General features: G+C 48.5%; 1 protein-coding gene across 2 annotated transcripts in view; it reads left to right on the forward strand.

Annotated features, from left to right (window-relative positions):
• Positions 1 to 15705, forward strand: part of PROSER1 (proline and serine rich 1) — a 94073-nt gene that overhangs the window by 25938 nt on the left and 52430 nt on the right. For both annotated transcript variants that reach the window (XM_069758924.1, XM_069758923.1), the window contains one exon: positions 1246 to 1340. In XM_069758924.1, coding sequence (XP_069615025.1) covers positions 1246 to 1340 — 95 coding nt within the window. The remainder of the gene's footprint in view (positions 1 to 1245; positions 1341 to 15705) is intronic.

A 15705-nucleotide genomic window follows, 5' to 3' on the forward strand; every position in this document is an offset into this window, starting at 1 on the left:
TTGTTCTTAGGGGTTTCCCTTTGAGCCTCTCAGGGAGTTTTCCCTGTCAGTTCTATCTCGGAAGGTGGCCTTTCTCAGGTGCATCTCTTCGATCCGCCGTGTTTTCGAGGTGGCGGCCATTTCTTGCCGACCTCCTTTCTTGATTCTCCACCAGGACAGGGTGGTCCCAGGCCTCCGCCTTCTTTCCTTCCTTCCTTCTTTTCTTGGGGTGGTTTTCATCTTTCCACCTCAACGAGGACATCGTTCTACCTTTCCTTTGTCCAGCTCCGACTCATCCTCTGGAGTGATCGTTGAACAGGCTGGGCCTCGTCAGGGCAGTGAGGATCTCCCTGGCTAGCACAGCCGCTTTCCGAAAGATGGATTCTCTTTTCGCCATCCCTGATGGCGTGCGTAGAGGCCTGCCGGTTTCCAAGGCGACTATTGCTCACTCTATCAGAACGGCAACTTTCGAAGCTTACCGGGTCAAGAACAAGAGTGCCTCCTCCTGAGATAAAGCTCACTCTACCCGGGCAGTCGGCGCTTCCAGTGCGGTACGTCACGGGGCTTTTGCCGACGGCTTTGCAAAGCGGCAACCTGGTCTTCCATCCACACGTTTCGCCGAACTACGGCGGACTCCAGCCTGGGCAGAGGATCCTGCAGGCAGCAGTGGTGAGTCCTCGGACCTGATGGAAGTCTGTTTTTCCCACCCCAGGGACTGCTTTGGGACGTCCCATGGTTCCTGTGTCCCCCAATGAAAGGCGATAGAGAAAACAGGATTTTTGGTTGCTTACCGTAAAATCTGTTTCTCGGAGCCTTCATTGGGGGACACAGCACCCTCCCAAGTTAACAGCTCTGTTTACTGTATACGTTTGAGTTCTTTGAACACTCTGAGTGTTTGAAACTGTTAATCTATGGAGCGCCGTGGAATTTGTTGGCGCTATATAAAGTTGATTATTATTATATTATTCTTTCTCTTTTACATGTTGCTTCTCCTACTGCTTTCTCACTAACTGAATATCCTACTTCCTGTCGGTGGGGTGTACACTGCAGAGGAGGAGCTAACTTTTTTATTTGCATAGTGTCAGCCTCCTAGTGGCAGCAGCATACACCCATGGTTCCTGTGTCCCCCAATGAAGGCTCCGAGAAACAGATTTTACGGTAAGCAACCAAAAATCCTATTTTTATAACATTCAGCCCATCTGATTATTATTCCTGTGGCTTTTTGTCCCTGACGGTGATATTATTTCTAACACTGCTCTGTTGTAGAAAATGGTCGCCATTCCTGCGGTGAAGGTCGTGAATATACTGAATTGCTTCACATTCAGTAAGGACAGACTGAGCGCCCTGGAGCTGCTGGCGGTGTGAGTACTTATGTCAGCACCTTACATTGTGACCTATACAGCTCAGGCAGCCTCTGTATTTGCATCTCACTTTCAGTCCTGCTTCGACATTAAAGAGGATGTCCGAAGAATAAACCTCACGCTACGGTTAGATCACACAAAACAATTCAGCTTTTCAATCATTTACAAAACAGTACACCTGTGGCTAGCTATTGCTGTTAAATCTGAGTTGTGGCGCCCCCTGGTGTTCCTAGTTGACTCACTTGGCTAGTAGCTTACTTGCCACAATTCAGATCTTATGAGCACACGCTTCAGAGTTCTTCCTACTATTGTGCAAGAATCCACACAACATTAAAGGGAATGTGTCATAAAAAAAATGACCTGTCGTTTAACCGCTTCATGACTGGAGATTTTTTCAGTTTTGCGTTTTCGTTTTTTGCTTCCCTTATTTCCAGAGCCATAACTTTTTTTTTTTTTCAATCAATATGGCCATGTGATGGCTTGTTTTTTTGTGAGACGAGTTGTACTTTTGAACGACACCATTGGTTTTACCATGACATGTACTCGAAAATGTTAAAAAATTCCAAGTGCGGTGAAATTGCAAAAAAAGTGTTTGGCTTTTTGCTAGGTTCACTAAATGCTAAAACTGACCTGCCATTATGATTCTCCAGGTCATTACAAGTTCATAGACACCAAACATGTCTAGGTTATTTTTTTAGTGGTGAAAAAAATTCCAACGTCTGCTAAAAAAAAAAAAAAATAATTGCGCAATTTTCCCGTAGTGTCTCCCTTTTTCGTGGTCTGGGGTCGGGTGAGGGCTTATTTTTTGTGTGCCGAGCTGATGTTTTTAATGATACCATTTTGGTGCAGATACGTTTTTTTATCGCCCGTTATTGCATTTTAATGCAATGTCACGGCAACCAAAAAATGTAACTCTGGAGTTTAGATTTTTTTTTCTCGTTACGCCGTTTAGCGATCAGGTTAATGCTTTTTTTTATTTTTTATTGGTAGATCAGGCAATTCTGAACACGGCGATACCAAATATGTGTAAGTTTGATTTTTATTTTTATTGTTTTATTTTGAATGGGGCGAAAGGGGAGTGATTTGAACTTTTATGTTTTTTATCTTTTTAATATTTTTAAAAACATTTTTCTTTAACTTTTGGCATGCTTTGATAGCCTCCATGGGAGGCTGCCACAACATGATCGGCTCTGCTACATAGAGGCGATGCTCAGATCTCTCCTATGTAGTAGAATTACAGGCTTGCTATGAGCGCCGACCACAGGGTGGCGCTCATAGCAATGCAACATCAACAACCATAGAGGTCTCAAGGAGACCTCTGGTTGTCATGCCGACGAACCAATGACCCCCGATCACGTGATGGGAGTCACCAGTGCGAGCATTTCCGTCCCGATGGCCGGAAGCGCTTGTTAAATGCCGTTGTCAGAGTTTGACAGCAGCACTTAACTAGTTACTAGCGGCGGGTGGATCACGATTCCACCCGCACCTATTGCGGGCACATGTCAGCTGTTCAAAACGGCTAACATGTCCCGGCTTTGATGCGGTCTCACCGCCGGAGCCCACATCAAAGCGGGGAATACTGACATCGGCATACTAATACGTCTGATGTCAGTTAGGGGTTAAGGTTCTTTATTTTTAATGTTTGTAGTTTTTTTCTTTTTTGCCAAGTGTTTTTTAATTTTTAATATCATTATCCATCTAAATATCGGACGTTTTACAGTTTACCCTCTCTTTTAGGTCTTATACTATGCTTACTCTTAATGTTCTGTATAGGTGACTTTTCAGCAGTCTGTAAAAAAAAAAAAAAAGTCCTTCAAATATTCTAGTAGTTGTTGTCTTTTTTGTGATACATTGGGCTTAATTTTTATGTCACGGTCACCTTCTCTTTTTATTTGTCTTTGTTACTGGTTTTGGGCGATATCGGTGGGGAAAGTGACTGATGTATTAACCTCAGGTACAAGAGAAATCCAGCCTTCTAGTTGCATAGCAGAGCTGGGGGAATCTCCTATGGAGGAATTAGCGCTGCCAGCACCTGCCAATTACTGCGTACAAGGCGCTTTTTAAGTGCGGTGTATACAGTGAAGGAAAAGGCAGAGACGGTAATAAACTATCTCTGCCTTCTCTATGGGCACTCCAGTCACTTGACCACTGTCAATGCCTCCAATTACTGCATATAAAGGGCTTCTTTATTGCTGTGTATCAGTAATGAAAAAGACAGAGACATTAACCCCTTAGCGACCGCCGATACGCCTTTTAGTACTTAAACCACAGCGCCGTTAATTAACGGCGCTGTGGAAAAAGTGAATAGCGCCCCCCAGAGTCGGATTTTCTCCGGGGTCTCGGCTGCCGGGGGTAGCCGAGACCCCAGAGAACATGATTCGGGTTTTTTTTTACCCACCCCGCATTTGCGATCGCCGGTAATTAACCGTTTACCGGCGATCGCAAAAAACAAAACAAAACGCGATCTCTTTTTAATTTCTCTGTCCTCCGATGTGATCGCACATCGGAGGACAGAGAAAAGGGGTCCCAGATAGCCCCCCAATACTCACCTATCTCCCCCGGTGCTCCTCGTGGCTCCCGGTGGGCGCCGCCATCTTCAAAATGGCGGGCGCATGCGCAGTGCGCCCGCCGGCCGGCACCGGGGGAATCTTTGGGGTCTCGGCTACCGGGGGTAGCCGAGACCCCAAAGAACATGATCGGGGTCGGTTTTAAAGTAAAGTGTAATTCTCTGTCCTCTGATGTGATCGCACATCAGAGGACAGAGAAATAGGGGGATTCGGGGACCCTAGCATACTCACCTGTGTCCCTGGGTCCTCCTGCTGCTCCTCCTGGCTGCCGGGGAAAAGAAAATGGCGGGCGCATGTGCAGTGCGCCCACCATCTGTCTCCATCTGCTGGCCGGCAGGAGAACAGCAGTTGGGGCTAAAATTAGGGGTAGGGTTAGGGGTAGGGCTAGGGTTAGGGGTAGGGTTAGGGCTAGGGCTAAATTTAGGGTTAGGGTTGGGGCTAAATTTAGGATTAGGGTTGGGGCTAAATTTAGGGTTAGGCTTCTTTCACACTTGCGTCGGTACGGGGCCGTCGCAATGCGTCGGCCCGACATACCGACGCACGTTGTGAAAATTGTGCACAGCGTGGGCAGCGGATGTAGTTTTCTCTATCGCCTCATTGGGGGACACAGGAACCATGGGTGTATGCTGCTGCCACTAGGAGGCTGACACTATGCAAATAAAAAAGTTAGCTCCTCCTCTGCAGTGTACACCCCACCGACTGGAAGTAGGATATTCAGTTTAGCTTAGTGTCAGTAGGAGGTGGACACGGGTCTTTCATTAGACCCTTATCTACCTCAATGTGCGTCGTTTTCTTTCAGGTACCACGGAGGGATACAGGGTGGTCAGTCACACCTGTAGTCCCACAAAGAGACTATGAGTACGGCGTGTACTGCCACCCCGTATCCTCATATGTCTGGTCGGCAGGACCCCAGCCCCTAACACTGAAGCGTGCTGAGGTGATTCAGACCCGGGCCTGCCTCCGTCTCCCACCCACTCGCCCACCAGAGCCTGTCGGTTCGAGGAGACACGGACGTCCCACTATGCTGGATTATCGGACGTCCGATCTTGGATGGGGAGGTTCTCTCTCTCTCTCCCCCCAGGTACAGAGATAAGAAGATCGGGAAAGAAGAAAAAAAAAAAAAAAATTCCTTTATTTTAATAGTGGGCCCCTTAATTCAGGTTACCTTTGCAGCAGTTTTAGGGCTTTCCTCAACACTTCCCCCGTGCTCCGGTGGTCATGGGATGTAATCTAGGTCCCGGCCTCTTCCAGGCCTAGCTGCAGAGTGGGGCATCGGGGGTCTTTTCCCCTTTAATTTTGCGGGTATTTGGGGCTGCAGGCATTGTTTTGCAGCGTTTTTCAATCCTCTGCGCCGCTCCCCCATCCTCCGGCGGTCACCAGCTCTAATTTAGGTCCCGGCTTCACTCGGGCCTAGCTGCAGGGCTGGCTCCGCCCCTCTTCTTCCTGCTTTTCGGGCGGGCTTTTTTCCCACCTAGCTCTTAGTCAGCTCCTTCCTGCCGGGACTTAGCTCCGCCCCCGGCACTTGGCTCCGCCCCCTGGTCCCGCGATTTAGCTCCGCCCCTTTTTCCTGTCTCAGAGCAGGCTTTTCAGCATGTGTCCCTGCAGTGTGCGCTTTTTCACTCCTGGACCTGGACACCCTCTTGTGACTGCCATTTTTCCTATTGATCCAGATTGTACTTGTTTCCTGTGGAGCCTTCTCTTCCTGGCACAGCAGCCCTACAGTCTGGAGCTGAATACAGGATGACTGCACCTACTGTGAGTAGCTGCTCTGCAGCCCGACACTCTCCTCGGCTCTCCTATCCCCTAATGTTCTGGCATCAGTTAATGGGTCTGCTCATCATGAACCCACCGGCCAGGAGTTCCTACCCCGGGTGAGACAGAGGCCCCTATCCCTGGGTGGGCTTTCCTTCTGTCTCGGTCTGTGGCGGACTTCACCAGGATGTCACGTCCCTGGTGTCCGTGCTTGACAGATTGTCCCTCCCAGCCCCCCCGCAGTTGCCAGTGGGTCACAGGATTCTCCATCCGGCCTTTTCAACACAGGTCACAAGAGATCCAGACAGGAGCCAAATTCTGTCCTTTTCCCGATCCATCTCGCCCTCCGGTCTGGCACGGTGAGATCCCTCTTCCAGATCCTCCTCTCCCGAGTCAGACGGGCGTCCTCGGTCATGTTTTCAGAGGAAGATTCAGACTTTGTTTCACTACAGGCCTCTAGCATGAGTGATAGGGTGCAAAGCCTTATTATTGCAGTCAACCAGACCTTAGGCATCATGGATACATCTACGGAACCCGCAGAAAAGGCGGTTTCGTTTAGACGGTCAAAACCAACTTCCAAGGTCTTTGCTCTACACACTGAATTTGTTGTGGTACTTGCCAGGGGAAAGGTGAACCATACCAGATGCTTTCAGACAGGGAAGCGTCTCGGCATCCTATATCCCTTCTCCCCTGAGCTCATCGCTAACTGGACTGATTTCTCGGCAGCGGACTCGTCGGTCCCCAGACTGTCCGCCAACATGGTCCTTCGACTTTTCTAATGCAGCATCCCTCATGGATTCCAAGGATACAAGTATAGAATCGCTGGAAAAATCAGCCTTTTGAAGTGGCTGCTTCTGCTTTGTGCCTCGGCCATTGCCTCTACCTGGGTCTCAAGGACCACAGCTAGATGGACCAAACAGCCTTGTAAGGGTACCACGGCTGGACCTCTTCCGGGGGAGCTGGCCGACCTGACGTACCAGATTTCCTATGCAGGGAAATATTTGGTAGCTGTCTCCCTAGATGCGTGTCTTGTGCAGCTCAGGTATCCAGCAATATGGTGACCATCTGGCGGAATATTTGGCTCAAGACATGGCAGGTGGACTTGTTTTCAATGAAGTCCCTTACCAGCCTCCCTTTCCAGGGGGCCCGTCTTTGACTACATGCTGGAACAAATTATTAAGGACGCAACGGGAGGCACGAGCGTCGCTGGCCTCCCCTGATATGGCAGTTCAGCTCCCTTTTTGTCCTTTCGCTGGTTCGTGGCGTCAGAATATTCCTCTGGCTAGCACAGACCGCGGTCTCGCCTGGCTAGAGAAAAGGCTTCCTTCAAGCCTACCCCTTCCTGGCGTTCCCTCAATTCCCATGGTAGGTCCACCAGGCCCAGACCTGGCAGATCTTCCTTGGCATAACTCGTGCTAAGGGCCCAGTGTTCCTCCCAGTTTGGGCGGGCGTCTGTTTTGTTTTTTTCTTTTTTGCAGGGATGTTTGGCTTGCCTCAGTCGAGGTCAGGGAGGTGGTATCCTCTGGATACAAGATGGGGTTCGCTTGGCGGCCCCGGAATCGCTTCTTCGAATCCCACCCTCTACAAGATCCTAATCTGATCCCAGGTTTCTTTGTGTCCATTGCCTTTCTTCTTTGTTCGGAGGTTATCGTTTCCATCTCAGTAGGAACGCTTCACAGGTTTCTATTCAAACCTGCTTGTAGTACCGAAGAACAACGGCGCAGTTCGACCCATCTGGTTCCTAAGTTAGTGAACAAAAGGTTCTGCCTGCGGCATTTCAGGATGGAGTCCCTCTGTTCAGTATTGGCTTGCATGGAACCACAGGAATTCCTGTTCTCCATAGATATCCAAGAAGCCTATCTCCATGTTCTGATTTTCCCAGCACACCTGTGTCTCCTGCGTTTCGTGGTGCAGAAGAGTCATTTCTAGTTCATCGCCCTGCCACTCGGTCTTGCGACCGCACCCAGTGTCTTCATAAAGATCATGGCTACATTTATGGCCATTTTGAGGATCACGGGCCTAGTGCTCATTCCGTACCTCGAAGACATCAAGGCTCCGCCCCCCTCTCAGGCCCAGGAGAGTGACAATCATCCGACTCCCTGTCCCGTTTCTGGTGGCTGGTCAGCAGAACAAAGTCTTGTCTTGTTCCGAGTCAGTGCCTCGTCTTCTGGGGCAGGGGTCCCCGGCTCCAGTCCTCGGGGCCCGCCGGCGGGTCGTGTTTTCGGGATTTCCTTTGCGTTGCACAGGTGATGCAATTATTGCCTGGGCAGGGCTGGGGAGGTCCTGGGGGCGTGGCGTGTTGGTGGGCCTTGGGGACTGGAGTTGGGGACCCCTGTTCTAAGGCATGCTGTTCGACACCTGTCAGTTGAGGGTTTTTTTGTTATTTTTTTCTTCTCAAGGAGGAACGGGCAATTCTCCAGGACGGAGTTTTCTGCAAGGCCCTCGGCTGCCTTCCTTCCGTTCAGCAATGAAGGTCCTGGGACGAATGGTGGCAGCATCGGAAGCGTTCCATTTGCGCTGTTCCACTTCAGTAGGCCATCCTTTCTCAGTGGGACAGGTTGGTGCTGTCTCTGGATCGTCCGATTCGGCCTTCCGTCCGATTCTAATGGTCTCTCAGCTGGTGGCTGTCATCCCCTCTCATTCCCCAGGTCCGGTCCTTCCTTCTCGCACATGGCAGGTGGTGACGACGGTCACCAGCCTTCCCGGCTGGGGCACGGTTTCCCACAATCCGTCAGTTAAAGGGGCGTTGGTCGGAGCAAGATTCCCCTCTGCCGATCGACATCCTTGAGATAGCGGCCATTCTTCTGTCCCTGAGTCACTGGGAAAAGGTTCTCAGAGGTCTGCCAGTCAGAATCCAGACGTCCAATGCCACGGCTGTGGCATATGTCAAACACCATGGAGGGAATCAGTCTCTTGGAAATGGCGGAGGTATCCAAGATCCTCTTCTGGGCAGAGGCGACGGTTCCGGCACTATCCGCAGTGCATATTCCCGGTGTTGGCAACTAGGCCGCGGTGTTTTTCTCTGCCACGAGGGCCTTTCGGCAGGAGAGTGGTCCCTGCATCAGGAGGTCTTCCTTCAAATTTGCCTTTGATGGGGATCTCCGGACGCGGATCTCTTGGTGTCGCGACTGCTTAGGAAGGTTCCACCGTTTATTTCCAGGTCTGCGACCCTCTTGTAGTGGAGACCGATGCTTTGGCCATTCCTGGGTCGCATTTTGTATTTCCCTATCTGTTTCCTCCCCTTCCCTTCTTCCCAGGCTGTTGAAGATCATTGCGGAGGGGGTGCCGGTCTTTCTGATCGCACCAGATTGGCCCAGAAGGTTCTGGTTCGCTGAGATCGTCAATCTCCTCGCGGACTTCCTCTGGAGGCCCCAGACAGGCCAGATCTTCTGTCCCAAGGACCGATCTGCCACCAGAGTTCTTGGTTGCTCAATTTAACATCTTGGCTGTTGAATCCTTCCATTTGGCCTTTTCTCAAGGCGGGACTTGATGCTGGCCTTGACCTTAGTCCTCTAAAGGGTCAGGTAGCAACGCTTTCCATTCTCTTTCTGAAGTCCCATTTCAGAAGTCCTTGACTTCCCGTTCTCAGGTCAGATATTTAGATCTGAGAGACCTCGGTGGTTGATACCTCTTAATGGCTAACTGAAAAGATGGTAGCAAATTGCAAACCTTCGAGACTTCTCAGGACTCTTCATCAGGCATAGACTAATTCAATTCCAAATATTTTATCTACTGGCTATCACGGTACAAGGATATATATCCGTCCCGTTCTCAGGTCAGAACTTTTCTTCAAGGAGTGGTGCATGCAGCTCTCTTGTACCGGACTCTCGTGGATCCCAAGGAGCTTAATCTTGTTCTGGAGGCTGTGGGGTTCCCCCCCCCCCCTTGAACCTCCCCATGAGGCCTCACTGTCTGTTCTGTCCTGCAAGGTGTCGTTTCTGGTGGCCATCACCTCCATTAGGCGCGTCTCGGAGTTGGTGGCTCTCTCCTGTCGCCCCATTTCTTGGTTCTTCACCAAGATAAGGTAGTTTACGGCCATCGTCGCCTTTTCTTCCCAGGGTGGTGTCCTCCTTGTTACTTCAATAAGATCGTCCTTCCCACCTTTTTGTTCTGCTCCGACCTATTCTCTGGAGCGTTCGCTGAACAGGCCAGACCTGGTCAGGGCGGTGAGGATCTATTTGTCTAGGACCACCTTCTTTAGGAAGACGGACCGTCTATTTGTCATTCCAGACGGTGCGCCAAGAGGCCTGCCAGCCTCCAAGGTTATGATTGTTCTCTGGATCAGACCTGCTATTCTGGAGGCTTACCAGGTCGGGAACAGAGTGACTCCTCCTGGGATTAAGACTCACTCTGCCCCGGGCAGTGGGCGCCTCCTGGGCGGTACACCATGGGGCATCTGCCCTACAACTTTGCAAGGCAACCTGGTGTTCCATTCACTCATTTGCCAAATGTTATAAGCTCCATACCTACGCTTTGCCAGTTGCCAGCCTAGGCGGAAGGATCTTGCAGGCGGCAGTGGTAAGTTCTCCGACCTGAATGGAGTTTTTTTCTGCTGTTCCCACCCCAGGGACTGCTTTGGGACATCCCATGGTTCCTGTGTCCCCCAATGAGGCGATAGAGAAAACAGGATTTTTGGTTGCTTACCGTAAAATCTGTTTCTCGGAGCCTTCATTGGGGGACACAGCACCCTCCCAAGTTGAACAGCTCTGTTTTATTGTGTTATATTGTCACAGTTTGACTTTCTATCTTTAACATGTTACTTCTCCTACTGCTTTTTTCACTAACTGAATATCCTACTTCCAGTCGGTGGGGTGTACACTGCAGAGGAGGAGCTAACTTTTTTATTTGCATAGTGTCAGCCTCCTAGTGGCAGCAGCATACACCCATAGTTCCTGTGTCCCCCAATGAAGGCTCCGAGAAACAGATTTTACGGTAAGCAACCAAAAATCCTGTTTTTCAACGCATCCGCTGCCCAATCTATGTCCTGGGGAGGAGGGGGCGGAGTTATGGCCACACATGCTCGGTCAGAAATGGCGGATGCGACGTACAAAAAAACGTTTCATTGGACTTTTTTTGTGCCGACGGTCCGCCAAAACACAACTGATCCAGTGCACGACAGACGCGACGTGTGGCCATTTGTCACGATCCGTCGGCAATACAAGTCTATGGGCAAAAATCGCATCCTGCGGGCACATTTGCAGGATCCGTTTCTTGTCCAAAACTACGGATTGCGACGGAATGCCAAACGACGCAAGTGTGAAAGTAGCATTAGGGTTAGGGTTGGGGCTAAAGTTAGGGCTAGGGTTGGGGCTAAAGTTAGGGTTAGAGTTGGGATTAGGGTTTGGATTAGGGTTGGCATTAGGGTTAGGGTTGGCATTAGGGTTACGCTTGGGATTAGGGTTAGGTTTGGGATTAGGGTTAGGGTTGTGATTAGGGGTGTATTGGGATTAGGGTTAGGTTTGAGGTTAGGGTTGAGATTAGGATTAGGGGTGTGTTGGATTTAGGGTTTTGATTAGGGTTATGGTTAGGGTTGATATTAGGGTTGTTTTGGGGTAAGGGTTGTGATTATCGTTAGGGTTAGTGATTAGGATTATGGATCAGGTTGGGATTAGGGTTAGGGGTGTGTTGGAGTTGGGTTGGAGCTAGAATTGGGGGGTTTCCACTGTTTAGGTACATCAGGGGGTCTCCAAACACGACAGCCAATTTTGCGCTCAAAGTCAAATGGTGCTCCCTCCCTTCTGAGCTCTGCCGTGCGCCCAAACAGTGGGTTACCCCCACATATGGGGCATCAGCGTACTCAGGATAAATTGGACAACAACTTCTGGGGTCCAATTTCTCTTGTTACCCTTGTGAAAATAAAAACTTGGGGGCTACAAAATCTTTTTTGTGAAAAAAAAAAAAATATTTTTTATTTTCACGACTCTGCATTCTAAACTTCTGTGAAGCACTTGGGCATTCAAAGTTCTCACCACACATCTAGATAAGTTCCTTGGGGGGTCTAGTTTCCAAAATGGGGTCACTTGTGGGGGGTTACTACTGTTTAGGTACATCAGGGGCTCTGCAATCGCAACATAATGCCCACAGACCATTCTATCAAAGTCTGCATTCCAAAACGGCGCTCCTTCCCTTCCGAGCTCTGCCGTGTGCCTAAACAGTGGTTTACCCCCACATATGGGGTACCAGCATACTCAGGACAAATTGGACAACAACTTTTGGGGTCCAATTTTTCTTGTTACCGTTGTGAAAATAAAAACTTGGGGGCTAAAAAATCTTTTTTGTGGAAAAAAAATTTTTTTTTTTATTTTCACGGCTCTGCATTATAAACTTCTGTGAAGCACTTGGGCATTCAAAGTTCTCACCACACATCTAGATAAGTTCCATGGGGGGTCTAGTTTCCAAAATGGTGTCACTTGTGGGGGGTTTCCACTGTTTAGGCACATCAGGGGCTCTGCAAACGCGACATGGCGTCCGATCTTAATTCCAGCCAATTCTACATTGAAAAAGTAAAACGGCACTCTTTCTCTTCCAAGCTCTGCGGTGCGCCCAAACAGTGGTTTACCCCCACATATTGGGTATCGACGTACTCAGGAGAAATTGCACAACAACTTTAGTGGTCTAATTTCTCCTGTTACCCTTGTGAAAATAAAAATTTGTGGTCGAAAAGATCATTTTTGTATAAACAAAAGCGATTTTTTATTTTCACGGCTCCACGTTATAAACTTCTGTGAAGCACTTGGGGGTTCAAAGTGCTCAGCACACATCTAGATAAGTTCCTTAAGGGGTCTAGTTTCCAAAATGGTGTCACTTGTGGGGGGTTTCCACTGTTTAGGTACATCAGGGGCTCTCTAAACGTGACATGGCGTCCGATCTCAATTCCAGCCAATTCTGCATTGACAAAGTCAAACGGCGCTCCTTCACTTCTAAGTTCTGCGGTGCGTCCAAAAAGTGGTTTACCCTCACATATGGGGTATTGGCGTATTCAGGAGAAATTGCATAACAAAATTTAAGGTTACATTTCTGTTTTTACACATGTGAAAATAAAAAAAAAAATGGTTCTGAATTAAGATGTTTGCAAAAAAAAGTTAAATGTTCATTTTTTCCTTCCACATTGTTTCAGTTCCTGTGAAGCACGTAAAGGGTTAATAAACTTCTTGAATGTGGTTTTGAGAACCTTGAGGGGTGTAGTTTTTAGAATGGTGTCATACTTCGTTATTTTCTGTCATATAGACCCCTCAAAATGACTTCAAATGTGATGTGGTCCCTAAAAAAAATGGTGTTGTAAAAATGAGAAATTGCTGGTCAACTTTTAACCCTTATAACTCCCTAACAAAAAAAAATTTTGTTTCCAAAATTGTGCTGATGTAAAGTAGACATGTGGGAAATGTTATTTATTAACTATTTTTCGTGACATATCTCTCTGATTTAAGGGCATAAAAATACAAAGTTTGAAAATTGCAAAATTTTACAAATTTTCGCTATATTTCCGTTTTTTTCATAAGTAATCGCAAGTAATATCGAAGAAATGTTACCACTAACATGAAGTACAATATGTCACGAAAAAACAATCTCAGAATCAGCGGGATCCGTTGAAGCGTTCCAGAGTTATAACCTCATAAAGTGACAGTGGTCAGAATTGCAAAAATTGGCTCGGTCATTAAGTACCAAATTGGCTCTGTCACTACCATTTCTGCCTTCTCTATGGGCACTCCAGTCACTTGATGGCAAGATGGTCCCTTGACTGCTGTCAACGCCTCCAATTACTGCTGTGTATGCAGTGATGGAGAAGGCAGCGACTGTAATAACCCATCTCTACCTTCTTCTTGGGGACTCCGGCCACTTGACCGCTGTCAGCGCCTCCAATGACAGCGCTTCCTCTTTGGCAGCCGGATAAGCGCTCCCGCAGCTACACGATTGCCTGTGGCTGTGCTACTGTGCGATGACCATTCACAACGTCGCTGCACCGGAGGAGCCAGACCGCCCGGATATGAGAATGAAAGATCCCTCTCTTCAAGACAGGAGATTTAATAAGAGGAAACTGCAAAGTTTCTTGTTTTTATATGCACGTTGCAATTTTACCAACTTAATAAGGTAAGTACACGTTCTTAGACGGAATCAAAAGAACAACCGGAGTTGCCACAACTAAATTCCACTGGATGAATTATTTTTACATACCAAATAAAAAATGTTTTTTTTCCCCAATTGTTTTGCATCCTAGTTTCTTATACTATGAGAATCACTAGAGAATAGGGAAACGTTCCCGCTAGGGTTGAGCGACCTTGACCTTTTTAGAGTCGAGCCGTGTTTCGCGAAACCAGACTATCTTAAAAGTCGAGTCGAGTGGAATCGGCCGATTATCTCGAAAAGTCGGGTATCGACCGAAACACGAAACCCAATGCAAGTCAATGGGGGAGCATAGTCGGCAGTGAGTGGAGGCCAGGAAAGCACCTACACTGCCCATTTTAATGGCAAAAACATCCATTCTTGTTACAGAAGCTTGTCAATCGTAATTTAGCTTATAATAATTGGAAGGCATTTGAAATTGGGGGTCATTTGGCTAAAGTTGTGGGGGGTAGGGCTGGTTCAAGTAATTAGTGGGCCCAGTAAATCTGGACCACGTCATGGCAGTGGAACAGGGAGAGGTAAGTATTTCAACTTTGCAAGTGCTGTGATCCTGAGCAAGCAGGGGGGGCCCACTCGTTGGCATTGGCACTGGCACAGGGCCCCTCAAAGTACAGCGGTGTGTTTGCACGGCGGGGGCGCCTCCCACCGGCAGCAACACTTTTGCGTACTATGAGAGGCCCTGTGCCAGTGACGTCGCCAACTAGTATTCCTCCCCCCACCTGATGAAGGAACCTGCACTTTCATCTGCACCTTCCTCTTTGTCCCCGTGTAAGGTGGTATGGTATGCGGGAAGAGGAACCTGACTTTCAGCAGGGTCACAATCTTGCTGTGTAGCGTGCACGGGGAATGTTGCGTTATGGGTCAGTGTACCAGCAGACTCATCTATCACTGGCTGGGTAATGGGCAGGATGAGGAGGAAACACAGATATAGGCCCAAAGAATAAAGTGGGCTAAATGCAGTTCAAAATTGGTAACACAGGACTAACCAGGGGGGCATTGCAGTGGAGGACAACTGGAATGAGAGGCTGACACAGAGAGTAGGCCCAAATCAGTAAGTAGTCGAAATGCAGTTCAAAATTGGCAACAATAGTAAACAGGCGGCACAGCTTTGTTCAGTGGAGGAGAACAGCAAGGAGTGGCAGACACCGATAGTAGGCCCCAACCCAACTAGTAGGCCAAATGCAGTCTAACATTAACAACTACTTAACGAGAGCCTGAAAATGGAATTTCAGGACAGGAAACCAGGAGAACAGCAAGGAGCTGCAGACACTGTTAGTAGGCCCCAAACCAACTAGTACGCCAAATGCAGTTGTTCCATTTAACAACTATTTAACAAGAGCCTGAAGATAGAAGCTCAGGAAAGGCAACCTGGAGAACACCTTGGAGCGGAAGACACCGTCTCTACAACCCAGACCCAACTTGTAGGCCTAATGCAGTGTTGTTTCAACAACTACTTAACGAGAGCTAGAAGATCGAAGCTATGGAGAGGCAACCTGGAGAACACCTTGGAGCGGAAGACACCGTCTCTATGACCCAGACCCAACTTGTAGGCATAATGTAGTGTTGTTTCAACAACTACTTAACACGAGCATGAAGATTGAAGCAATGGAGAGGCAACCTGGAGAACACCTTGGAGCGGAGGACACTGTCTCTACAACCCAGACCCAACTTGTAGGCCTAATGCAGTGTAGTTTTCAACAACTACTAAACGAGAGTAGGAAGATCGAAGCAATGTGGACGAAACCTGGGGAACACCTTGGAGTGTAACACACCGTCTCTCTACACCCCATACCCAATTTGTAGGCCTAATGCAGTGTAGTGTGCAACAACTACTAAACGAGAGTAGGAAGATCGAAGCAATGGAGAGGAAACTTGGGGCACACCTTGGGGCGGCAGACACCGTTAGTAGGCCCTACCAAAGTAGT

The sequence above is a fragment of the Ranitomeya imitator genome, chromosome 3 (assembly GCF_032444005.1).
Source record: "Ranitomeya imitator isolate aRanImi1 chromosome 3, aRanImi1.pri, whole genome shotgun sequence".
NCBI classification, from domain to species: Eukaryota; Metazoa; Chordata; class Amphibia; order Anura; family Dendrobatidae; genus Ranitomeya; species Ranitomeya imitator.